The 25,840-nt window shown below is 51.8% G+C and overlaps 1 protein-coding gene across 1 annotated transcript; it reads right to left on the bottom strand.

Moving 5' to 3' along the window:
• Positions 1-5,814: 5,814 nt before the first annotated feature.
• Positions 5,815-20,776, bottom strand: MMP9 (matrix metallopeptidase 9). The gene is made up of 13 exons (XM_081916838.1): positions 20,559-20,776; positions 18,284-18,522; positions 17,324-17,472; positions 16,992-17,123; positions 15,975-16,148; positions 14,932-15,105; positions 13,838-14,011; positions 13,442-13,597; positions 12,449-12,704; positions 10,598-10,737; positions 9,093-9,243; positions 8,085-8,188; positions 5,815-6,364 (listed from the first exon to the last, which is right to left on the bottom strand). Exons 1-13 carry the CDS (start codon positions 20,712-20,714, stop codon positions 6,255-6,257), a joined length of 2,115 nt encoding a protein of 704 aa, XP_081772964.1. The 5' UTR covers positions 20,715-20,776; the 3' UTR covers positions 5,815-6,254.
• Between the last annotated feature and the right edge of the window lie 5,064 nt (positions 20,777-25,840).

Here is a 25,840-nt window from a genome sequence, read left to right on the forward strand (position 1 = left end):
CTCCCGGTTGAGTCCCGGGTCAGGTTGAAGGGGCTGGTTTTGACCTTTAAAGCCCTATGCAGCCTAGGACCCTCGTACCTATGAGACCACCTCTCCTGGTCTGCCCCGCGGAGGACCTTAAGGTCCACAAATAACAACATTTTGGAGGTCCCAAGTCGCAAGGTGGTTAGAGTGGTCTCAACTAGGGCCAGGGCCTTTTCAGCACTGGCCCCGATGTGGTGGAACGCTCTGTCCCAAGAGACTAGAGCCCTGCGGGACTTGACATCTTTCCGCAGGGCCTGCAAGACAGAGCTGTTCCGCCTGGCCTTTGGTTTGGACTCGGTCTGACCCTTCTGTTTCCCTCCCCCTATGGTCTTGATTTATCAGCTACTTTAAAATGAGGTTGCATTTTAAATTGCATTTTAACCTGTATTTTAAATTGGTTTTTCCCCCATTATGTTTTTACTGTGATTTTATTGGTGTTAGCCGCCCTGAGCCCGGCTCTGGCCGGGGAGGGTGGGTTATAAATAAATTTTTATTTTTTTATTATTATTATTATTATTATTATTATTATTATTATTATTATTATTATTATTATTTGTGGGAAATGCAAGGAGCAACAGACGAGGTGGAGCCCTGCAAGAAAGCCTCCCCCCACAGTTCGCCCCCATTGCCGCAGGGGAACATAAGAAGCTGACTTTTACTAAGACAGACCCCGGGTCCATGTTGCCCGGTGCAGTCTGCACTGACCGGCAGCAGCGGCTCTCCGGGGTTCCAAGACTCATGAATCTCCCCCAGCCCTGCCCGGAGATGCGCCCCCTTCGGGACCTTCTGCGCGCCCGGCCGGGGCTCCGCCGCCCAGCCCCGAGGACCCTTCCCCGGCCGGGAGCGGAAGGGTCTCTGGCCGGGAGCCCCTTCTGGCCTGGCCCGAGCGGGGGGCTCCGCTGCAGCTGCCGGATTCTGCCATCTCTCGGCGAGGAGGAGGAAGAGGAGGGGGTCCTCCGCGTGCGCACCGCTTTTGTCCTTTTTGTTCTCCAGCCCAGGCGTCTCTCTCTTCTCTCTCTTCTCCCCGCATCTCCCTTTCTTTCCCTCCAGGACAGTCTCACACCTCTGCCCTCCAGATAAGGAACCTCTGGACGCCACTGGGTCTCCTCCATCTCCGAAGAGGCAGAATCGAGGCCCTCGCGCTCCCTCTGCTAGGTGGGGTTGGGGGGCAGGTGAGATGGGGAAGTCCTATAAGAGCGCAAGGAGCGTGGCCTTCTCCTTTTTAATTCTGTAATAAACAAAAAATCTGCCCTTATTCCCCTATGGGGGACACAAGAGCCCTTATACAGTGGTACCTCGGGTTAAGTACTTAATTCGTTCCAGTGGTCCGTTCTTAACCTGAAACTGTTCTTAACCTGAAGCACCACTTTAGCGAATGGGGCATCCTGCTGCTGCCGCGCCGCCAGAGCACGATTTCTGTTCTCATCCTGAAACAAAGTTCTTAACCTGAAGCACTATTTCTGGGCTTGCGGAGTCTGTAACCTCAAGTATATGTTACCTGAAGTGTATGTAACCTGAGGTACCGCTGTATAGTCTTTTGTAGGTTCTCCATCTGTCCGAGAAAATAACAGAGGCCAACCAGAGAATATGGAGAAGCAAAGCAGCTAGGAAGCTAGGAAGCCCTCACACCTCCTCTCACACAGGAAAGGAGGAGGACCCCGAACCCAGGTGTGCCTGCCCTTATATAGACATTTTAAATTCCCTGCCCTGGAGCTCAAGACCACCCCTCCATACATCATGCATACATCACAGAAGGGGTGTAACCCAAGAGCACAAACATCACACATACATCACGGAAAGGGCGGTCTACAACAGAAATCTGAGTGCGTTGCTTATCTTCTGTCTGGCAGGTCACCTGTTAATGGTCACTTGATTGGATACCCTGGGGAGCCTGGCCAGTCTTTTGTAATGACAAATACTTAGTTCCTGAGCCAGGTCACAGGCTCACACCCTATTCATACACAAACATACCCTTAAGACAGGATTTGTGAACGAAAAGACAATGGGGAGGCTTTTCCATTTTCCTTCGACCTTGCAGAGAAATATTTGAGGTCAATTTGGGAGGGACAAAATGGTTTCAGGACTTTTTCTGTGGGCTTTCAGACATGCGGTTTATATATGCAGTTATGAACATTACATATATATATATATATATATATATATATATATATGGCCTTAAATTTTTTATTTCAATTCCCACAACAACCCTGAGAGGTAGGCTCTGCTGAATGAAGACAATGACTGGCCCCCAATGTCTCACCCCTTGAGCCTCATGGCCAAGTGGAGGATTCGAACCCTAGTCTCCCAGGACTCAGCTCTAAGCACTACATTGCTGGGGAGGTCCTGCTTGTGGTGTTGTGGGTGAGGTCTGTGGGGGGGTGGCACCAAGGAGGTGGGGCAGGGGGCACGCTTCTTCTTCTGGGCTCCTCAGAGGTTGTCTTTGGGACTCCCTCCCTCTGGAGATTAGCTTTGCCCCCCCATCCCCGCCCCATGACATCCCATCCTATTATGTTTTTAAACGTTCTTAATCTTTTGAGACATTTTTAGACCCCCTTAATCTTTATGAATGTCTTAAATGTTCTTTTATTAATTTTGAGTGGTTTTGCTTTGCTAGCTGTTGTTTGCTGCCCTGGGCTTCTTTAGGATGAGGAAAGGCAGGGCAGAAATTTAATAAAATAAAATAAAATAAATATGACCAGGCATTTGGTGCTCAGCTGCACTCAGTGGCAAGGGCAAGTATATTGTACGCTTATTGTGCTGTTGCTGCTGCTGTTTTTAAAACCTCCCTGAGACCTCTGAGTATAGGGTGGTATATTAATAATAATAATAATAATAATAATAATAATAATAATAATAATAATAACCGGCCCTGTTTCATTGTACTTTTAATTCTTCTTTCATGGTCTTTGTATTTTGCCAAGATAGTTTTGCATAGTTTCAGTATTCTTGCTATTCAATGTTGAGCAGAAGTACAGTCGTACCTTGGAAGTCAAACAGCTTAGTTCTCGAATGTTTCGGCTCCCGAACGCCGCAAACCCGGAAGTGACTGTCTCAGTTTGCGAACTATTTTCAGAAGCCAAACGTCCGGCGCAGCTTCCACAGCTTCTGATTGGCTGCAGGAGCTTTCTGCAGCCAGTTAGAAGCCACACATTGGTTTCTGAACATTTTGGAAGTCGAACGGACTTCTGGAACAGATTCCAACAGATTCCGTTCGACTTCCGAGGTATGAGTGTAAGGTGAAACAAACATCTCAGTGGCTGAATTATTTGTTCCATCCAACAGGGGATTTGCACACTCGCCCCCCCCCCAGTGTGTCTCTCACCCAAAGTGTCCTCTTGCCTTTGTGGCCTTCGCTTATTTTTGTTGCTGGGAGCCCAGAGGAGCTGAACAAGGCTATGTGAGCATCGCCACAACACAGGACCACAGGGCTGCCTTGATCAGCAACCAGGCAGCTGAACATTCCTGTGGCACCTGAAAGACCACCCAATTAGTTGGGGCAGAGGCGAGAGCCTGTGGAAGCCGCCTCCAGCTCACAAAACCAGCAGAATGGGCACTGCTACCGGTGCCAGGTAACACCCATTCCACATTTGTAAAAACTTGATCGCTTAGTGTGGCAGCATCTACACTTTGGAACTCCCTGCTTAGTGATATTAAGCAGCTGCCTCCAAGGTATTCTTTTTGCTGCCTGCTAAAAACATTCTTGTTTAGACAAGCCTATCCAGAGGCCTAGAAAACTGATGTGAAGTTTAACCTTTTACTACTTTTTTATTTTCATACTATTTTGTATACCTGAAGGAGCGTCTCCACCCCCATTGCTCAGCCCAGACACTGAGGTCCTCCTCTGGGAGTCTTCTGGCAGTTCCCTCACTGTGAGAAGCAAAGTTGCAGGGAACCAGGCAGAGGGCCTTCTCGGTGGTGGTGCCCTCCCTGCGGAATGCCCTCCCTTCAGATGTCAAGCGATAAAGAATTATGTACACAACTTTTAGAAGACATCTGAAGGCAGCCCTGTATTGGGACGTATTTAACACTTGATGTTTTATGATGTTTTTATTATATATTCTGTAAACCAGAGCGGCTGGGGAAACCCAGCCAAATGGGCATGGTATAAATAATAAAGTTGTTGTTGTTGTTTTCTAAACTATTGTTGTACATTTTTCTTGCTTTTTTTGTAAACCTCTTTGAGGTTTTGCTTTCGTTTTGCAATCAAGTGGTGTATAACTTTTATCTAATGAAACAAATAAATAAATAAATCTGCTCTGTTTTGCATCCTAATTACTGCCTCACTGCTCACAAAACACCCCTACATTTGATTTTGTATGGTTGGGTGATCAAATGTATCCCTTCTGAAGGAAACCAGCCCTGAGTGCTCACTGGAAGGACAGATCCTGAAGCCGAGGCTCCAAGACTTTGGCCACCTCATGAGAAGAGAAGACTCCCTGGAGAAGACCCTGATGTTGGGAAAGATGGAGGGCACAAGGAGAAGGGGGCGACAGAGGACGAGATGGTTGGATAGTGTTTTCGAGGCTACCAGCATGAGTTTGACCAAACTGCGGGAGGCAGTGGAGGACAGAGGGGCCTGGCGTGCTCTGGTCCATGGGGTCATGAAGAGTCAGACACAACTAAATGACTCAACAACAACAACAAATGGTTGGGTGAAGCGTTGCATGTTTCTTAGGCGAGAAATTGAGGTGAGGCAGCTGCCTTTGCAGGAAAGGCCCCATGCCCTGTGGAGATGGGTTTCTGCAGGATAAAGGACTCTCCTTCGGTCCTGCTGGCCAGAGCGACAGAGCACACCTGAGCCTGCCCTGAGCCTAAGGACAGATCAGTTGCAGAATGCCGCATCTCGCTGTTTCTAAACGATCCGTCCTTTTACAATGCCTGGCATCCATTCATCTCCTGGATGAGATGAGACGATCAATTGAGACAGCCGCCTCCGACCCACGGAAGCATCGGGAGAGACTTATTGGATTAGAGGCTTTAATAGGGATCATAAACTTGTTCTAAGTAATGGTTCTAATTTTAAGCTGGTTACACATTCCCCCTCTAAATGATGGACTGGCTGCTGCCGCTGTTGCTTATTGTATTTTAAATTATGTTTATTATATGAGAAAAAGCGCTACAATATATTCTGAAAAGGGTGGGGGCTGCTGGATCCGGCCAAAGACTCCTTTAGTCCTGTTCTCACAGAGGCCAAGCAGATGCTCAGAAGGAAAAGAGGAGATACGATTGCTGTTTCCAGATATCTGAAGGGCTCCACATGGAAGAGGGAGCAGGAAGGTTTTCTCCTGACCCAAACTGACAGGTTCAAAGGAAAGGAAATAGCAGGAAGAACTTTCTTACAGCAAGAGCTGTTTGACAGGGCAGCAGACTCTCCTTCCTTGGGGATTTCGAGGCAGAGGTTGGGGGGCCAGCGGTCAGGGATGCTTCAGCTGAGATTCCTGCATGGCAGGGGGCTGGAATTAGACAACCCTCGGGGTCCCTTACAGCTCTACCATTCTATGCTTCTATGCTTTATTTACACACCATGTCAGTCAGCAGAAGGCAGCTCTTTGCTACCAGCCCCCAGAACTGGAAGCTGAGGCAAGCAAGCAGGGCACTCGACCTCCTTCTGATAGGAAATGCTCTGCAAGGGGTTATAAATAAATGGGGGGACCAGGAGAGCTGCTGGCTAGCAGCATTTGCAGCACTGAGCTAGTGTCGCTTCCCAGATGTCCAGAGCCCCTTCCAGCCCCCCAACCCCCCCAAATCCCACCCTCTGTACCACTTCATAAGCAGACAAGAGGCTCCAGGTGGGGCAGGATTTCATTTATTCAGAAAGTGCAAGATGCTGGAGGTCCCACAGGAGGCAGTGTAGGCAGAGGCAGTGGGAGGGTTGAAGGCACCCTCCTTCTCTTCCCCAGGGGGGTCTTTGCCACAAGTCCATGACCAAGCAACACACACACACACAACAGGCAGGGACCCTCTTTGTGCCAGCAGCCCGGCTGCCTGCACCTGGTGAGGCTTTTGCAAAGCACCTGGCTCAGGCTGGCAGGAGGTCCGCATGCCCTGGGAGTGGCACAGGGTGGCTGGAGAGTCCTCTTTGGGCGGCAGTCGAGCAGGGCACCCGCATCTCCTGGGCACAGCCTCCCAGGTTGATCTGCTGGTCCAGGCTGGGGCGACAAAGCTGCGTGAGCGACTGCCCTAAAGTCCCACCGCAGGCAGATGAGGGTCCCAGCAGCCCTCTGGCAAGCTTACTCTTCCGGGCATTTCAGGACATCGTACTTCAGGTAGCCCACTCTGTCTACCTGGTAGCGGGGGGTCATCCGCCAGCAGAACGGTCCCCGGCAGAAGTGGTATTTCCCTGGAAGAAGGAAGGAAATTGGGGGGGGCGGTCATCAAAGGAGTGCCACAGTCACCAGCAAAGGAGGCAAAATGCCCGAGGCTACCCAGGGAGGGGCAGCTGGGAAGCGCCTCTGGAGGGGAGGATCCCAAGGAAGAGAGAGGAGATCCAGTCTCACATCTCCTGCACCCTTAAGAAAGCCACACATGGCAGTGTCCCTTCCCCACTGACATCAGGCAGGAGCCGCCTCTGTGCTGTTTTCTGCTCCTGCCCAGAGGCTGAGAAAGTCAATGCGAGATTTAATCTGTCTTTTAGCCTATTGCTATTTTAACTTTCCCAAAGTCTTAAATATAACCGTTGGTTTTTCTTATTGACAGTGTCATTGCTTTATCTTCATAAACTGCTTTGAGGTTTCTTTTACAACCAAGTGGAGTTTAAATTTTATGAAAAATGAATAAATGGGAGCCGGCGTTTGTCCACAGACGGCTTTCTAGGTCATGTGGCCAGCAGGACTAAGCCGCTTCTGGCGAACCAGAGCAGCGCACAGAAATGCCGTTTACCTTCCCACTGGAGTGGTACCTATTTATCTACTTGCACTTTGACGTGCTTTCGAACTGCTAGGTTGGCAGGAGCAGGGACCGAGCAACAGGATCTCACCCCATTGCGGGGATTCAAACAGCCGACCTTCTGATTGGCAAGCCCAAGAGGCTCAGTGGTTTAGACCACAGCACTGTCCCACTGGGGACAGAGCGCTTGGAGGGAGAGCTCTACCCTTCCCCCTACCCCCCCATGTTATTGGCACCCCCCACCCCAGAGCTGATATTTACCTTTCAGGGTCAAACATACAGATATTTGCCATGGGCACCTCTATGCCTTCCACCCCAGATCAAATAACACCTGGTGGGGAGCATGAATTTCATCCCCCTCCCTCCCCCAGTGCCAGGATTCTGGTTCAATCCAGCCCCCCCCCCACCTGCCCCATGGCTGCCTCCAGAAATCCCAGCAAGGAGCCTCCACCAGCTGGCCTTCTTTAGGCCTAGAGCAGAAAGGTTTGCTCTGAGCATTGATGGGGAGACAGGCTGGACCTTGCGCAGGGGCTCAGGTGAGTGGGGCAATTCCCATCCCCACCTGAAGAGGGAGCTCCTGCAAGGCCATTAAGGCCAGAGACTACATAAGGTCAAGAACAGGGGTCAGCAACCTTTTTCAGCTGTGGGCCGGTCCACCGTCCCTCAGACCTTGTGGTGGGCCACAGTGGCATAGCGTGGGGGGTGCAGGGGGGCCCGGCCGCACCGGGAGCAACATCTGGGGGTTAGGGTTAGGGGGCGCAAATCCACGGGTTAGGGGGCACAAATTACTTCCCTTGCCCCGGGTGCTGACAACCCACGCTACGCCACTGGTGGGCCAGACTATATTTTGGGGAAAACATATGACCAAATTCCTATGCCCCCCAAATAACCCAGAGATGCATTTTAAATAAAAGGACACATTCTACTCATGTAAAAACACGCTGATTCCCGGACCGCCTGCAGGCCAAATTGAAAAGGCGATTGGGCTGCATCTGGCCCCCGGGCCTTAGGTTGCCCAGCCCTGGTCAAGAGAGACAGAGCATCTCAGCCTCTGAGCAGGGACAGTCTGGGAATTGGGGGGCGGGTGGATTAGTTTGAATCCCCTCCTGGCAGTGCTCCCCCCCCCAGGTTGCATGCATTCTAAGCCCACCCCTGCCCCTCTTCACCCTCCTTACCTTTAAAGTGGAAGATATTCTCAGAGTCCAGTGGGACCCCAGGAAAGAGGCTGTCCGTGTAGTGAGGAGAGCCTTTATCCGCTCGCTCAGATTTCACATCCAGCCTGAAGGAGGAAAGCAAGACTGAGGAAGGCTTTCCCCATGGTCCAGCCCAGGCCTCCTCCCCCCCCCCCATGCCCTCTTCGCAGTCTGGGCAGTGCTGGGGTGGGCACGGTGCCCTTTCAGTCCTGACATCACGGGGGGGGGGGGCAGGAGGACGCCTGATGCCTCAAGGTTGACCCGTGTTGAGGCCAGAAATGAGCCGTCCCTATTTGTCGCTGGCTTTGGAGATGACTGATTCAGCGGCAGGGAGAAGGGTGCTGTGGAGAAGCACTTGTCAGGTGGGGCTGCTCATGCCATGGGGGCAGCTATGGGGCAGGCAGTTTCCCCTTCTCCATGTTCTGGGCCTGGCAGAGAAGCAACCAGCTGTTGCGCCCATCGAGTCAGAGCTGAGAAGGGGCGATTCCTCCTTGGCCAAGTCAAACTACAGGACTGGTGGTCCTGGAGAAGAGCTGGCCTCTCTCTGATGATCAGGGGTCTGGAGACCTTCTGAGGAACAGTGGGGGGAGGAGTGGGGGGGAGTTAAGCCCCAGGAAGAGGACTCTGAGAGCTGATAGGACAGCCATTTTCACATAGCCCAAGGGCTGTCGCATGGAAGAGAGAGCAAGCTTGTCTTCTCCTGCTCCAGATGGTACAACTCAAATAAATGGACTCAAATGACAAGAAAGGAGATTCCCACTAAACATGAGGATGGACTTTCTGAGGTCAAGAGCTGTGGTTCCTGCAGGGGGTGAACTAAATGACCTTTGGGGGACCTTCCCATTCCATGTTCTCCACCAGCCCCTGCTGCTCTCTGATCCTGGCCCACTGTGACCAGGGAAAGAGGGGGGCCTGCAGGCAGAGGTCTGACCAGGTGCCCCCTTCTGCTTTCTCTCCCCTGCCTTCTCCGCCCCCCAGGATCCTTGGTACCTCCAGAAGTGCTCCCCACTGAAGATAAGGATTTTGCCCGGCTTCTCCTGCAGGGCCCCCACGATCTTCGGCACGTCACTTGGGATGCCCAGCTTCTCGATGTTCCGCGGTCCCAAGACTCTCGCCCCCTGGTACACCCAGAAGCGCCGACCTGCGGAGGAGAAACAGCTTTTGCAACTTTCTTTGTTCACCCCCCAGCAGGTGTCCATCCCATGGATCTGTGGGAGGACCTGCAGCCCCGTCACAGAGGGCAGGTTGGCTAGAGAGTCCCAGGCAGGGGACCGTCTCCTCTGTGGCAGGAAGGAGAACAAGAGAGAGACGTAATCTCTGTTTCTTCCTGTCACTGCACACTCTTTTTCCGACCTACGATGAATACATTTCTTTGCTCTCCTCCAGAAAGCAATCTCCATTTTGAACTGGACTGTGGGTCTTTACAATGTTGAAGGATTATTGCCACCCTGATTTTCATCACGGTGTCTGCTGCCTGGCAAGACCTCAATGTGCGTAAACCTCAGCTTTTTATTGTTTACTTATTTGTCTGAAAGTGATTTCTTTATTAAGAGGGGAAAATAAAAAGGGGGAAGATAACCTGAGTCTGCCTAAAGCATCCTTGGAAATTATAATTTTTCTAGAAGATTATGCAACCTTGTCCTAATAGCTTCCAGAGATAAGCTGTGCAGGGGGGGGGTTAGCTCTGCTTAAATAGATATTTGCATTCTCACACAAGGTAAGAAAGAGGAAGGATCATTCCTAGATAAAATATCCTCTCCCAGTCATCTAAATCCATCCAACGTGACCCTCAGACTCATCCTGCTAGCAGGAATCTTCAGTCAGGTGAGAAGAGGCCACTCTGCCCTGCGGGCGCCAACAATCAAGAGTTTTCGAGGTGTCCCTTGTGGGCTTCAGCACGTTCTCTGAAGCAGCCACAGGGGTTGTGGGCAGCGTCTGAGCATGGAGCTATGCAGAATAAAATTATCATTATTAATAATAACTTATTATTTATACCCTGCCCATCTGGCTGGGTTTCCCTAGCCACTCTGGGGCAGCTCCCAATAGAATATTAAAAACACAATAAATACTGTACATCAAACATTAAAAGCTTCCCTAAACAGGGCTGCCTTCAGATATCTTCTAAAAGTCAGATAGTCTGATGGGAGGGTGTTCCACAGGGCGGGCACCACCACTGAGAAGGCCCTCTGCCTGATTCCCTGTATTCTCACTTCTCACAGGGAGGGAACCGCCAAAAGGCCCTCGGATCTGGACCTCAGTGTCCGGGCTGAATGATGTGGATGGGGACGCTCCTTGAGGCATACTGGTCCAAGGCCCCTTGGGGCTTTAAAGGTCAGCAGCAACACTGAACGGTGCTCAGAAATGTATCGGGAGCTAATGTAGAGCTCTCAGTATTTACAGCTAGTGTGGACTCATATCCCACCCCCAAAAAAATCTTCTTTGCCCTGTGTTTTTGACCCATTTCCACGTGCAGCCACAATGCGGAAGCCACTCACCAGAGAAGAAGTAGGTTTTCTTCGTCTGTGCGTCCTGGATAGCAGCATCAATCCCATCTGGGAGGGCCGGCCAGCTGTCCTGGATGCGGAGGGGGCCCACAATGGCCCCGGTGCCTGACACTGGCTTCTTCCAGTATTGCCTGGGAAGGAGGGAAAGGTCTCTGTGAGCAGGGGCTGGAGAGGGAGGGAGGGAGGGAGGGAAGGAAGGAAAGAGGGAGCCTCCATCCCGGCTCTCCAGTCTCCACCAGGGTTGACCAGGTGTAGAGGAAGGCAGGTGGACTCAGAGGGTCTGGCAGGTACGTAGGTGGGGTTGGCAAGAGAAGAGAGTGGGGAGGGGCAGCGCTAGTCATAAGAGCCTAAGAACAGAGGAGGAGCCCTCTTCTTGCAGTGGCCAATCAGATGCCCCCAAGGGAAATCCACAAGGAAATTTTGAGCACAGGAGCAATTCTCCCTTCCTGTGGAAGGGAGTTCCGCAGTTTAACTATGAGCTGCAGAAAGAAGGACCTTCCCTTTCCCGACTAAAGAACTGTGGCAAGGGAAACTGATGGACTAGGCGGAATTGGTGAAGTTGACACACAAACTACGTGACAAGGACAACTGTGACTTTAAAGAAGAATGGGAATCTTTTACAAAATACTTAAAGAAACAACAAAATGAACTGGACTCCTTGGCAGGTTTTTTAAAAACATTCACAAACTTTTTATTAGTAATATATAGATAGAAAAATTAAGGATCTTTACAATTTTATAATATGCAGAGAATAACATGTGCTGAAAAAACAGAGAGAGGAGCTGAGGGAAGTCTGGGAGGGGGTGGGAGGGTGGGTTTTTCTTTTGGGGAGGGGGAGGGGGAAATGGGGGGGTGAGGATGTTGTGTTTTTGATAAATTGTTATTTTGAAATTCCTAATAAAAAATATTCCCCAAAAAAGGAGGACCTTCCCTTTCTCTGTCCTAAATTTTCCAATGTTCAGCTTCCTTGAGGCACAAATGAAAACACTCACAAAACTCATTATATATCATTTCCCAGAAAGACTTTTCCTCCTTATGTCGAATAGAAAAGGTTTAAAAATACTTTTGTGATAAAAACAGAAGCCTTTTGACTGGGTCTAGTGGGTGAAGAGATACTGAAGGAAGAGAAAAGACTGTTTATGTATGCAACAACCAGGGCAAGAATTCTTTTAGCCCAATAATGGAAACAGCATGAGGTACCAATGAAAGAAGAGTGGCAGGTAAAGGTGATGGATTTTGCAGAACTAGCAAAGCTGACAGGAAAAATATGAAACCAGAATGATCAAGGATTCCAAAAGGACTGGAGTAAATTTACACAATATTTGAAAGGTCATTGTAAGCAACTAACATCACTAGCAGGGTTGTCTGAAGACTTGTAATGAGAATTCTTCCCCCTTTTTATACTTATTTAAATTTTGAGGTATTTTGTAATGTGTGTAATTAGAATTGGAAAACGTACAAAATGCAATGATAAAAAAGTTAATTTTGAAAGCCATGAGGCAGAAGGGAAGGAAGTGGACAGGCTGTAAAGAGCCAGGGACGTCAAGTGGAGTGTTATGATGTGTATGTATATTATAAAATGCAAAATAAATAAAAATTATTTTAAAAATGAAAAATGAAAATTTTTAACTGACAGCCCATCTCGCAATGAGAATGACTCACAGAGTTGCAGAGCTAGAACTCATGAACAGCCCTCTCTTCCTCCCTCCCTGGCTGAGTGTGGAGAGGTGCCGAGGGCACAAAGCCCATGTGTCCCCTTCTGTGGGCTCACACAGCCCTTTGCCCCATTCCTGCCCCTCCACCCCCTCCTCCCCAGGACACTGCCCTCCTCCTGCCACTCACCCGTCCTTGAAGAGGTACAGCTCCTTCCTGATCTCGCTCACCCCGTCAAATTGAGGGATTTTGCAAGCCTCTCCTGCGCGGCCTGCGGAGGTGGTCTCCACGACCGTGGTGGCCTCTGTGACTGGGGGGGTCTCCGTGACATCCTCATCCGTGCTGGAGCCGTCATCATCGTATTCCTCGGTGGTTTGGTCAGGGTCCTGGGGGCTTTGAGTCGTGGGGAGAGTGCCCACCGTGGGTTTCACGCCTGACCCTCTGCCTAGGAGTGGGAAGGCCAAAGCATTTTCAAGGGTCTGTATACCCATCAGAAAGACCACGAGAGCCCAGGTGCCAGGGTGACGGGCAGGGGAAGGTCAGGCCACAACAGGCACCCAGGCATCCCTGACAGGTCTCGTAGAGTTGATTGATTGCATTATTTAGGGTTGCCGTATTCTGAAGAGCAAGGAGGAGAACGCTACGACAGCCATTCAAAGCAAATAAATGCAATTTGTCTCAAATCTTACCCCTGAAAAAGAGAGCATGTCCTGGAAAAAGAAGACACATGGCAACCCTACACTTGTTATATATAATAATAATAATAATAATAATAATAATAATAATAATAATAGTTTTATTTATACCCCACCCTCCCCAGCCAAGACCAGGCTCAGGGCGGCTAACAACCGATATAAAAACAAATTGATTGAAATACAACTTAAAAAACAAGATTAAAATACAAGATTAAAACATTAAAATGCAGCCTCATTTCAATGGAAACTCAAATCAAAAACTTTTTTGGGGGTGAAAACGTCAAGTCTTCACCATATCTTATTATATGTTTTATTTATTTATCCACCATTCCTCCCAACCTCCAAGAAGAGGAGCTACTGAGGGAGAGTTATGGGGCACAGGAAGGCTTTTCCTCTTTACATTCTGGCCCCCCTCCTGCCCACAGTGCTGTGGCGGGTGGCTGAGCAGGGGACCCCCCAGCTAAAGCCGCCCCAGCACCCCACTCACCATAGAGGGACTGGATGCCAGCCACGTCATCCGAGTGCAGGTGGAAATCAGCCAGGTAGGTGTACATGGGGTACATCAGGGCCTCCCGCACGTCAGAATGCTCCAGGCCCAGCGAATGCCCAAACTCGTGTGCAGCAACCAGGAAGATGCTGTACCCTGGAAGGCAGGAAGGAGATTGTGGGTGGGGGCTGCAGGCTCGCCCTCTCCCTCCTCACCTCTCTGCCCCCACCAGGAGGAGGAGGAGTGCATCCCCTGACCCGCCCCACCATTTGGCCCAGGATCAGAACCACCCACACCCTCCCACAGGCACCTGGTTGAACCACCTGAGAACATTAGCCTCCTCTCGTGTCAGGGCTCTCTCCAGGCTGGCTCATGCGCCAGAGCCTCAGGGGGTACCTTTGTCAGGGCAGAGGCCCCACTTCCTGTCGGTGTCGTAGTTGCTGGTGGTGGCGCACCAGAGTCTCCCGTCCTCGCGCCCCTCGGAGGTGCAGCTGCTGTAGCTCTTGTCCAGGAAGGTGAAGGGGAAGGCGCAGGGCTCGCCCTGGGAGTTCCCGCCAATCACGGCTGTGTCTGCAGGGAGGCGGCCGGTGAGCGTTCTGCCCAGCAGGGAGCCCTTCTCCCCACCCAACTCCCGTGGGGCTTCCCACACAGCGCCCCACCCGCCCGGGAGCAGCGCACCAGCCGAGCATGGCAAGAGGGCAGTGGGGCAGGGAGGTACCCTTCTCTGTCTGACATGGTTGCCTCCCTTCCCTATGGCAGGAAGGGACCCGTAGGCAGCCCCACAGCTCAGCCCTGAGGGCAGCTGGATCTAGGTTCAAGCCATTTTGCCAGCCCCACACCCAGAGGGGCTGGGGAAACCCAGCCAGATGGGCTGGGTATAAATAATAAAATTATTATTATTATATTTATTATTATTAGAATTCAGTGTGACCTGCATGGCCTGCTAGGATATGGGTCCAGCAGCTCCAGGACCCACCAGGGCCAAGGTTGTGACTTCTGCCTTCGACAAAATGACCTGTGGGGACCCTGTCCACTTATATGGGCCTGTGGCACTTCAGCTGGGATTGCTGCAAAAACATTCCTCTTCTTCCAGCCCCTTGGCTAATTAAACAACCTTCAACTGGTGTGTGTTCTTGTTCTTGCTTCTGTTTGTTACAACGTTAGCCATTTCCCCCCTTTTATATTGTAAACTGCCTTGTGAAATTCGGATGAAGGGCCGTATAGAAATTTAATAAACGATAATGAATGAATGAATGACACAATTTAGCTGTGTTTCTTGCATTCCAGGGGGCTGGACTAGATGAGCCCAGGGTGTCTCCTTCAACTCTACACTCCTGTGATTCTCTGGCTCAGCAAGAAAGAGTGCCTCTGAGTGCACCCAAAGTGCCTTTCCCTAACCAGTGAGCCCCCCTGCCCTTAGGGACTAGTGATAGTTATATACTGGACAGATCCAGCCCCCGGCACCCGTCTTGAAATGCAACTGCCTGTACCTCTGTTGGGGCAGAATCCGTACTTCTTGTCGCGGTCGAAGCTCTCTGTGGTGGCGCACCAGCGGTAGCCATCGCTGCGCCCCTCGGTGGTGCAGCTGTCGTAGGTCTTGCCCAGGAAGGTAAAGGGGAAGACACACTTCTCTCCGTCTGCGTTGCCTCCGTAGGTGAAGAGCACTAGCCAGAGCCAGGGAGAAAGGAGAGTCTTGAGCCGGCCAGGCGGGAGGAGGGGGGGCAGACTTAAATTTGGGGGACCCTGAAACTTGAACTGTTACGGGGACCCCTTTGCAAGCAGCAACCAGGTCCGTAGAGCAAGGATTCTCATAGCTAGGAACCGGAAAGGAGATGTAATCCTGACTAAACTGCAGCGGCAGTCAAAACCGTTAAGAGTTTGCAGAATTCGCAAGGATGACGGGGAAATGAAGGGGTCGGACTGAACAAACACTTATGAGGGAATGGGACATGTATAGAAAGTATCTCAGGGAGCGCTGCAAAAATCGGAACCTGTTGGCAGGCCTGGAGTGACTTCTGTGGGAAAGAGGGGAATCGTAGAAACTTAAGAGAACTAAGATGTAATTGATAAAGATAAGTGTGACAAACCAAAAATACTAAAGACCCACCCTGGGGTGATGGGAAGTCGCCATAGAAGATACATATTAGGAAACTATTATATCTTTTTGTAAAGTGTTAAAAAAAAATATTGACTGTTTGTTTTCTTTTTGGAATCAATAAAGCAAATATATATATACATAAAAAGAGAACCATCGTCTTCAAGGGAATTGTTCACAACAACTTTTACAGCCTCTGTGCTACTGACTCATAAGCATTGGGATTGTTGAAATAGATGCCACACAATAAATTAATCAAATTGACCTGAGCGACTCAAATTGGGTCTGCTATACCCACAATGTTTCAAGCAACATGGAGTGAAGTCTCTCCTGGGGCCCCTCTGGGATTAGGGGCCCTGGAGCTTCATTCGCTTCCTAGTAGATCCGCCCTTGGGGGCCTCCAGCCCCCCAGCCCCCCTCCTTTCCCTGGCCACTCACATTCACTGGGGCAGAATCCATACTTCTTGTCCCGGTCGAAGTTGGGGGTGGTGGAGCACCAGGGCAAGTTGTCCTCGCGCCCCTCGGTGGTGCAGGTGGAGTAGGACTTGCCCTCAAAGGTGAAGGGGAAGTGGCAGTTGGCGCCGTTGGCATTCCCAAAACGGGTCTTCACCACTGCTCAGGAGAGAGAGGGAGGGAGTGAGGGAAGAAGCGGGTCAGGACAGGGCAAGTCACCCCAAGATAGAACAGCACATGCAAATCCCCACTGCATTCATAGACTGGTTACTGTACAGTATAGAAATTCATGAATTTGTTTTATGCAATCTCAAAGTTGTGGGTTCGAGTCCTGATTTAGGCAAAAGATTCCTACATTGCAGGGGTTGGAGCAGAGGACCCTCATGTCCCCTTCCCACTCAATTCTGTGATTCCATGATGAAAGGGGGCAAGGTAAAGGTAAAGGGACCCCTGACCATTAGGTCCAGTCGTGACTGACTCTGGGGTTGCAGCGCTCATCTCGCTTTACTGGCCGAGGGAGCCGGTGTACAGCTTCCGGGTCATGGGGCCAGCATGACTAAGCCGCTTCTGGCAAACCAGAGCATCGCACGGAAACGCCGTTTACCTTCCCGCCGGAGCGGTGCCTATTTATCTACTTGCACTTTGACGTGCTTTCGAACTCTAGGTGGGCAGGAGCAGGGACCGAACAATGGGAGCTCACCCCGTCGTTGCGGGGATTCGAACCGCCGACCTTCTGATCAGGAAGTCCTAGGCTCTGTGGTTTAACCCACAGCGCCACCCACATCCCTGATGAAAGGTGGTATACAAGTTTAATAAATGGCTTGAAATGAAGAGCCCGGAGGGGACAGCCGCAAGGGCGTTTAGGCAGGCATCCGAAGGCCATTGGTCAGGGATCCTTTGAATGGACTCTGCACTGCAGGGGGTTGGTCTAGATGACCCTGGGATCCCCTTCCAGCCCAACAATTCTATGTGGGGAGGAGGGGAAAGCAGCGGCCCACTCACCAACGCCCGTGCCCAGGGTCCAGAACTCGTCGTCGTCAAAGTGGGCATCCCCACTGTAGCGGTCCTTGCCAGGAGGGAAGGCGTGGGCCAGGAGACCGTCCTTGCCGTCGAAGGGATAGCCGTCCCCGTGCTCTGCGGGGGGAGACAGGCAAATGCATGAGGGGAAGTCCGAGGCTCAGGACAAGCAAGGGCTCCCCGAGGCGCCCCTGGGGAGGCAGCTTCTGGGGTTCCCACCACGAGCCCGCAGGCACCGCCCTATGGGGAACTGGTGTCCTTGGCTGCTCCCTGCCCCCCTTCCCCTCTCCATTCAGGGGGACGAGGCCGAGGCTCACCATCCGTCCCGAACATAATGAGGATGTCGACGTCCCCGCTGTCCCGGCGCGTGAAGGTGAGGGGGGTCACGTCGCTCCACACCTTGAAGGCCCTCGCAAAGGCGTCCTCGATGATGGAGGCGTCCAGGTCGGGCGAGTAGTTCTGCACCCTGGGAAGGCAGAGCAAAGTCAGGACCCACGGCCGCCAAGGGGGAGCCACGGCATCGCAGGAGGGCTGGGGGTCCCGTCTAGGGCAGCGGCTCCCAAATTCCCCCCCACAGCCCGTTCCATAAACTCCTCCCCAGCGCCCCCTACCCTAATTTCAGAATAGCAGTTTGCCTGACTCAGGAAGGTGTGAGTGTGTGTGTTGTGTTTGTTTTATTCTGTTGCGTATCTTGCGATTTTATCCTCTCAACCGCCCTGTGATCTTCGGAGGAAGGGCGGCTTATAAATTTAATCGATAAACAAATAACACAACCAGATTCCAAACGGTAGCATTTAATTGCACGTTGCTTCAAAATGTTCAAAACATTTGTCCGAAACCAGTTAAAACCTTTGAGCTCCACTGCTGATGAACTTCATCCAGCGGTACCAGCTTCCAAGGGTGCCAAGTGGAATAAAATATTGGGGGGGGGGAGGTAAGCCCCGCCCCACATAGCCAATCACAAGATGTGGCGCATGCACCCTAGGAATGGCAAATATTTCATTGGGGGGCCGAGGGGCCCCTAGGAGTTGGCTGCTAGATCGGCTCCTCGAAGTCGGATCGGCATTTGCACCTCCAGCGACCCCCTGGGGAATCCCGCCCTCACCCCCGAGGTGGCACCGCCCACTTTGGGGACCAAGGCACGAGGGCGGCCCCCGTCCCTTTTGAGATCACCCAGAGAGGAGGCAAGCTGCTCAGGTTCTGCGCAGAGTCGCAGATGCCCTCGCCAGAGACCAGCCTGCTGCTGCCTCTGCACGACGGGGGGGGGGGGGACTCACCGGTAGGTGATGTCATTGTGGTCCCACTTGAGGTTTCCCTCGAAAGTCTGGAAGGTGCCCAGATCCGGCACCCCGCAGCGAGGAGCCCGGATGGCTTCCATGGTGGGGGCGTCCAGCCGCCCCGTCTCCGGCAGGCCCAGGCGCTTCTGCATCTTCTTGAGGGCGGAGTCCAGGGTGACCTGGCCGCCGCTGGAGCCCGAGTTGGGGTCCTGCAGGTACCCGAAGCGTTGGAGGTAGCGCTGGGGGAGAAGGAGGAAAAGAGCTGTGAGCTGAGGTTGTCTGGGAGCAGAGAGGGAGGGAGAAAACACACACGCAAAAGCAGCCAAGAGTCTGGGGCCACTTCTTAGAATCACAGAATCATAGACTTGTAGGCTTGGGAGGGACCTTCAGGGCTCATCTAGTCCAACCCCCTGCAATGCAGGAATCACAGCTGCTCTGTATCCGTTTATATTGAACTCATCCACTTCTAACAGGCCCTGTGGATCTCTTTCCCACTGGAGTTGCTCAATGGGCAGAGCATCGCTAGAAAAATGCTCCCCGCCCACTTAGTGAGAGAAGAGGCTGCTGCTGAGCTTGTGAACGGGTCACTCATGGAACAGGCTTGTGACCAGCATCAAGATTTGTCTTAGTTAATGGCGATTGATTTAAAACATTTCCCTCAGCAGTCTGCAAGGGGGCTCACGATGCCTCTCTCCTAGCTGGATGTTGCAAATTAAAACTGCTCTCTCCCCAGACACACACAAGCACATCTTGTAAGGATGGCCCTTTGGGCATCTTGAGGGTGTTTCAAAGTGGGCTGTGGCCCAGGAAAAGTTTCTTCTGCCACCCCATATCTGTTTGCCTCCTAGGTCCCACAACGCCTTTTGTCTTTTCCACTGCAGCAAGGCGGCTGACACAGCGGCTGCCCCTCTGGGATCAGTCGCCTCCCTGCAGGGGTGCATTTGTGTGTGAAAAAGACCCTCCCAGTAAGAAGGAGCTGCCCTTGCTGGGAGCAGTGGGGAGGGTCTCAAGGATCATCTCCCCTGCCTCCCTTACCTAGGTTGCTCACTGACGTGACAGCCCGCCTTCCACTCCCCTTAAGGAGTCTCAAAGCAGCTCACATTCTCCTTTCCCTTCCTCTCCCACAACAAACACTCTGTGAGGTGAGTGAGGCTGAGAGACTTCAGAGAAGTGTGACTGGCCCAAGGTCACCCAGCAGCTGCATGTGGAGGAGCGGGGAATCAAACCCGGTTCCCCAGATTACGAGACTACCGCTCCTAACCACTACTCCACACTGGCTCTCCACACTGCCACTGGCAGGTGATTCAGAATAACCCCATTACTGATAAAGAAAGAGGAACTGGGTGCAGGTGCCTAGATGCATGAAAGGCAAGTTTGCTTAAAACTACCAGGGATTTAAGGGGTGCTGTGGTCTAAACCACAGAGCCTAGGACTTGCCAATCAGAAGGTCGGCGGTTCAAATCCCGGCGACAGGGTGAGCTCCCGTTGCTCGGTCCCTGCTCCTGCCAACCTAGCAGTTCGAAAGCACCTCAAAGTGCAAGTAGATAAATAGGTACCGCTCTGACGGGAAGGTAAACGGCGTTTCCGTGCACTGCTCTGGTTCGCCAGAAGCGGCTTAGTCATGCTGGCCACATGACCCAGAAGCTGTACGCCTGCTCCCTCGGCCAATAAAGAGAGATGAGCGCCGCAACCCCAGAGTCGGCCACGACTGGACCTAATGGTCAGGGGTCCCTTTACCTTTACCTTTACCTTTACCAAGGATTTATACACCCACACTCGGATCCAGTCATCCCTCCTCATCTCCTTTCCCCAGCATATTCTCACATGATGCACCCTGTGTTCAGCCAGTCTGGTCCTGAGCCTCATTTCTCCACATCCCACCAGCCCCATGGTCTCGCCAAGACTAGTCTGTCTATCTCTTGGCTGGGGGGGGGGGCAGGAATGCCTCATAAGGATCAGAGAATTGCAGAGTCGAAAGGGGTCCCGAGGGTCATCTATTCCAACCCCTTGCAATGCAGGAATCTTAGGCCCGGCGTGGGGCTCAAACCCACAGCCCTGAGCTTAAGAGTCTGATGCTCTGCCAACGGAACTCTCCCACTCTCTCAGTTTGATCAGACCATCTAGTCCAGCATCCCAGGATCTGAGCCCATGAGCAGAATTCTGCCCTCCTGCAGTTCCCAGCAACTGCAGCCCTGTCTGAATTACTAATTGCCCCAACCCAGAGCTGAGATCCAGACACTCAGGCTAGGAGACCCCAGGAAGCCTAAGAACTTACAGATGCCAGCTCCCGGTCCGAAGCGTTCCTGACCACGTCCCCAGGGAAGGAGATGACCAGAGGACCCTTGTCCTGGAGGGGAGCAGCCCAGCAGCTGCAATGCAGGGACACCCAAGTCAGGAGCCCAAAGAGGGAGGGAGCCAGGAAGGACCCCATGGCGACTCAGCTGGGCGAGGAACTCTCTCTCTCTGTCTGCCTCTCTGCCCCTGTTCTCTGCCTCTGGCGACCTCTGCAGCAGAGAGCTCTGCCTGGGCCATTTATATTCTGCAATACGTTGGGGGGGGGGAGGCGGAGAGAGGAAGGGGGTGAGTCACTTTCTGCCCCAAGAGTCACTCACTCTTTTCTGGGCAGAGGAGGAAATGCAAAGCCAGGTCCTTGGGGGGGAGGGGGGAGGGCATTTGCCACTTCCTGGGGTGTCTCAACAGTTTGTTTACTAAGCCCACAGGAAATGTGAAATCCATTGAGGAAAAGCAATGTGGTTTCTGGGGTGGGCAAGGAAATGTCTGGAAGGTGCCCATCATTTGGGAGTGGGGGGGGTGTGCCCTCCCTCACCCTGCCCAAGAGTCCTTGAACCCCTTGCCTCCAGTGGATCCTGCCCTTCTCCTCCCACCGCATCCCAAAGGCTTGGACGAAAAGCCAGCTAATAAAAACAAATAAATTGGCATCAGATGTGGGGTGTCCCATAACTGCCCTAACAGGAAGGGGCATAGTTCAGTGGTAGAGCCCCCGCTTTGAATGCAGAAGCCCCAGATGCCATCCCTGGCAGGACCCCCAGGTAGGACTGGGACATAGCACTACCTTAAGCCCTGGAGAGCCACTGCTGCCAGCCAGTGCAGGCAGTGCTGAGACAGATGGAGCGAAGCAGCTTCCTGGATTCCTTACTTAAGCAGGGCGGGGAGGTGACCTCACCTGCCCTTCCAAGCAGGAAGTTGGAGCCCCCTCTTTTCAGTCCATCAAATGGCAGGCAGGCTGGGATGCTGCCTCGCGAGGAACCCCCATGCTGCTCCTTGCACCCCTTGTGGCAGCCTCTGGCAGGCCCCAGGAGAGCTGCCCTCTCCAGGCGTCATTTCCAGCAAGGCTGCCTCTGCTGTCCTCAGACGCCCCTGGGCCTCCCTTCGCAGGGAGTCAGATCCATCGTCCATCCAGTGCAGTGTTCTCTCTACTCTGGCTGGCAGCAGCACTCCCGGGCTTCAGATAACGGGCAGACCTACCAGCAGATGCCGGGTATTGGACCACCTGAAATGTCACAGGATCAATAGGCAGAGGCGATATTTATTTGTTTGTTTGTTTATACCCTGTCCATCTGGCTGGGTTTCCCCAGCCACTCTGGGCAGCTTCCAACCAAATATTAAAATACATCAAACATTAAAAGCTTCCCTAAAGAGGGCTGCCTTCAGATGTCTTCTAAAAGTCTGGTAGTTGTATTTCTCTTTGACATCTGGTGGGAGGGCGTTCCACAGGGCAGGCGCCACTGCCAAGAAGGCCCTCTGCTTGCTTCCCTGTAACTTGGCTTCTCACAGGGAGGGAACTGCCAGAAGGCCCTCAGCGCTGGACCTCAGCATCTGGGCAGAACGATGGGGGAGGAGACGCTCCTTCAGGTATACTGGACCGGGGCTGTTTAGGGCTTTAAAGGTCAACACCAACACTTTGACTTATGCTCGGAAGTATGCATGGATAGAAACTTCTCTTGCACCCACACAGGACTGGCTTCCTGGCAGTGCCATAGGTCCTTTGAGCTGCGGATCTGGCCCTGCAGATGCAGCCCCTGCCCCTTGTCCTGGCATCTCCACAAAGAGTCTAGCCACTCTCACAAATTGTGAGGAGTCAGGTCTGCCCAGGAGAACATTTCCTCTTGCTGGCAAGAACAGTCTCCCCCTTTCCCTCCTCCTCCTTACAGGTATATAAGGCATAGTAACAGAGCTGCACTCTGCACGTGCTCAGAGTCTCTCCCCACCGATGCCACGGAATGCATGCTCTGAAGTGGAAGGTGCTCGAGATACATGGGCAAAGCTGGTGAGACACGCAGCTGAACTCCTCTCCCATCAGGTCTTCCCTTTCATGGAACCACAGAACTGTGGGTTTGGAAGGGACCCCTAATGGTCCTCTAGCCCACCCCCTGCAATGCAAGAATCCCTGGAAGATTCCCACCCAAAACCTGCGAGGAAGGAGAGTCCACCACCTTCCCAGGTCATCTGTCCCGCTGTCAAACAGCTCTCAGAAAGCTTTTCCTAGCGTTCTTCTCTACCAGCCGGAGCCGCCTCGCAGGAGTGATGTGAGGAGACCTCATCTCACCCTGTGGGACCCCATGCGCCAGGGTGAAGCACTGCACTTGGGGGTCCAGCACTGGACTGGGTCTGTGGAGGGGGTTTTTTTCTGGCCAAGAGAGCACCATTTTCACCTACGCCCAGCCAGCCCACCCAAAGGTGCTGCAAGTGGCATGGAAGACATTTCTTGGCTTGTGGTGTCTCTGTCCCTTCAGGAAAGGTTCTCCGGGAGCGCCAGGGAGGTTCAGCCGAGGGCTGAGCTCTGAGGACAAGGTGCCATGGCCTGCGCACATGTCTGTTGAGGGCGGTGGCAGCGGGGGGGGGGGGGGAGTGATCTGTGCTAGGAAACCCTCTGCCTGTTGCCTCACAGCACAACCCTGCAAGAGCGGCAGGAGGACAGAGTGTCCGAGGGAGGGAAGCGGTGCTGATCCTGCACACGGGGAACAAACCAAACAAACCAGCAGATGCAGGTGGGGGGGCAGGCAGCCCCTAGCCCAGCCTCTGCCTGATGCCCTCCGGACGGCTGGGCCTGCAGCGTCCTCCAGTCCTGGCCAGCATAGTGGGCACAGCAGGGGCAGAAGAGAGAGCCAGCCTGGCCTGGTGGTTGGAGAGCCAGAATTGGACCTGGAGCTCACGGGGGGGGGGGGTTGACCTCTTTTGGCCTAACCCACCTCACAGGGCTGTTGTGGGGATTAAATGAGGAGCGGGGGGACCATGTAAGCCACCTCCAGCTGGGATAGAAATGTGATAAGCAAATAAAAGAAGTAACAGCTGTTGTGATTCCTGCATTGGAGGGGTTGGACTAGAGGCCCTTTATATCCCTTTACAGTTCTATGCTGCTTCAGCAGCTCGTATCCTGAAGCTGGATCGATACAGAGAAGGACACGCAAATTCACAAAGCGTTCCGTATTTTTACGTTCTTGGGGCTAGATCTGCAGATCCTATGGCTTTGCAGCCCTGTCCAATTAACATCCTTCACCCTTTTAAATGTTTTTGTGAGTGTGCGTATGTGTGTGTGTGTTCTTGTTTTCATTATGAATTTTGTGCTTCTATCTTGTATATCTATGTTGTGACCCACCCTGAGAGGATGAAGGGTGGTATACAAATTTAAAAACTAAAATAATAGTGATCATCATCATCATCTATGGAAACCTCTGGAGCTGACTCGACTTTCCCCTGTAACTTCCAAGAGCAAACTCCTCCCCAGGAACCAGCAAGGGAACCTTTAGACAGCACATATGGATTCTCCTGGTTCTGGCCGAGAGAAGGCAGTGGACTCCCAGAGGGTGCGTCTCTCTGTCAGCAGCGCAGAGGCTCCAGCCCACGACTCCGAGAGCCCAGGCAGCATTCCTTGGCCCCACAGAGCTGTTTTTGATGGCTATGCTTGTAGCAACAGGCTCCGAGGCCCCAGATGGACTTCCCCTGCCCTCAGCCTAGACAGCGTGGGGGAGGATCCTCCATGTGTCAGGGGGGGGGAAACCCAAGAGGAAGGGGAGGGTCACCTAGAGAGATACTGCCAGGGGCGTCTTTGCATCAATATTCGGAAACGTCTGAAAATCAACCAGTCCATGAATGCGTGTATTGTAAAGAAACGCCAGGTGTTTTATTTCCGGTTCCTTTCCTTCAGTTGGGACATCCAAGAAAGATTTTTAGAAACTTCACTTCTTAGCATTCCTAGGAGAGTTTCTGTGATCTAATTTAGTGCCTTTTAAGCACCTATTTGTCTGCATCCAGCACTTCATGTTCTGCCTGGAGAAAAGAGATTTGGACAAATTCATGGAGGAGAGGAAACAAAATAAATAAATCCTTCCAGTAGCACCTTAGAGACCAACTAAGTTTGTTATTGGTATGAGCTTCCATCTGCATGCACACTTCTTCAGATACCTGCATGCACACAAAAGCTCATACCAATAACAAACTGAGTTGGTCTCTAAGGTGCTACTGGAAGGATTTAATTTTTTTTTGTTTCGACTACGGCAGACCAACACGGCTGCCTACCTGTAACTAGAACTATGGAGGAGAGGGAGAGCAATGGCTTCTGGCCATGATGCCTCTGCATCACGGGCATCAGGTCACCTTCTGTGAAAACAGGGCGCTGGACCAGATGGGTTTCCTTGGGCCTGATCCATCCAGGTCGGTGGTCGTCACTGCCTTGTGAGAGTGACTTTCAAAGTTCAACTATATTGGGAAATGATTCATAAAGAATTGAAAAAGATGCTTAAAAGTACTCCCCCTCCAAAAAAAAAAAAAACCCCAGAGTCCTTTCTGTTGGGGATAATTCAGACTGAAATTCCCAGGTGTCAAAAAAGGTTATTTATGTATGCTACTACCACAGCCCATGCTTTGTTAGTCCAAAAATGGAAAATGAGCAAGGTCCCAACTAAAGAAGAATGGCAACTTAAAGTATGGAATATGCACAGCTTGCAGACGTAACTTATAGAATAAGGGAACAAGAAGAACATACATTTAGAGAAGATTGGAAAATGTTTATGGAATATATAGGAAATAGTTGTGTACAGCTGAGAACTCTGGCAGCATTAAGATAAATTCAACGGTGTAGATAAGCTTTGATGGATGCAATAATGGAATACTGAATGGTCTTTGTTGTTGTTGAGTCGTTTAGTTGTGTCCGACTCTTCGTGACCCCCTGGACCAGAACATGCCAGGCACTCCTGTCTTCCACTGCCTCCCGCAGTTTGGTCAAACTCATGCTGGTAGCTTTGAGGACACTGTCCCTCCATCTCGTCCTCTGTCGTCCCCTTCTCCTTGTGCCCTCCATCTTTCCCAACATCAGGGTCTTTTCCAGGGAGTCTTCTCTTCACTGAATGGTCTAGTTTTTGTAAAATATGCAGGGATTATTGAGATGTAAAATGAACCATGGAAAGAGAAGAGCAGAACTCATTGATATTTTAAGGATGTAAAAAAACAATGAGTGTTTTAAATTGTAAAACAGAAAATTTAATAAACATTACAATATATACAAAGTTCAGCTATGCCCTGCATGAAAAAGTGCCTCCT

This window comes from Podarcis melisellensis (genome assembly GCF_964234715.1).
Source record: "Podarcis melisellensis genome assembly, chromosome: 6".
NCBI lineage: Eukaryota > Metazoa > Chordata > Lepidosauria > Squamata > Lacertidae > Podarcis > Podarcis melisellensis.

Excerpts from the sequence above, each read along its gene's own strand:
- MMP9 (XM_081916838.1), bottom strand. The coding sequence starts at position 20,714 with ATGGGGTCCTTCCTGGCTCCCTCCCTCTTTGGGCTCCTGACTTGGGTG. Across the intron at positions 13,598-13,837 it reads GGGCCTCTGCCCTGACAAAG|GGTACAGCATCTTCCTGGTT; the intron begins GTACCCCCTGAG and ends CCTGCCTTCCAG. Across the intron at positions 10,738-12,448 it reads CTGTACCTCTTCAAGGACGG|GCAATACTGGAAGAAGCCAG; the intron begins GTGAGTGGCAGG and ends CCTCCTTCCCAG.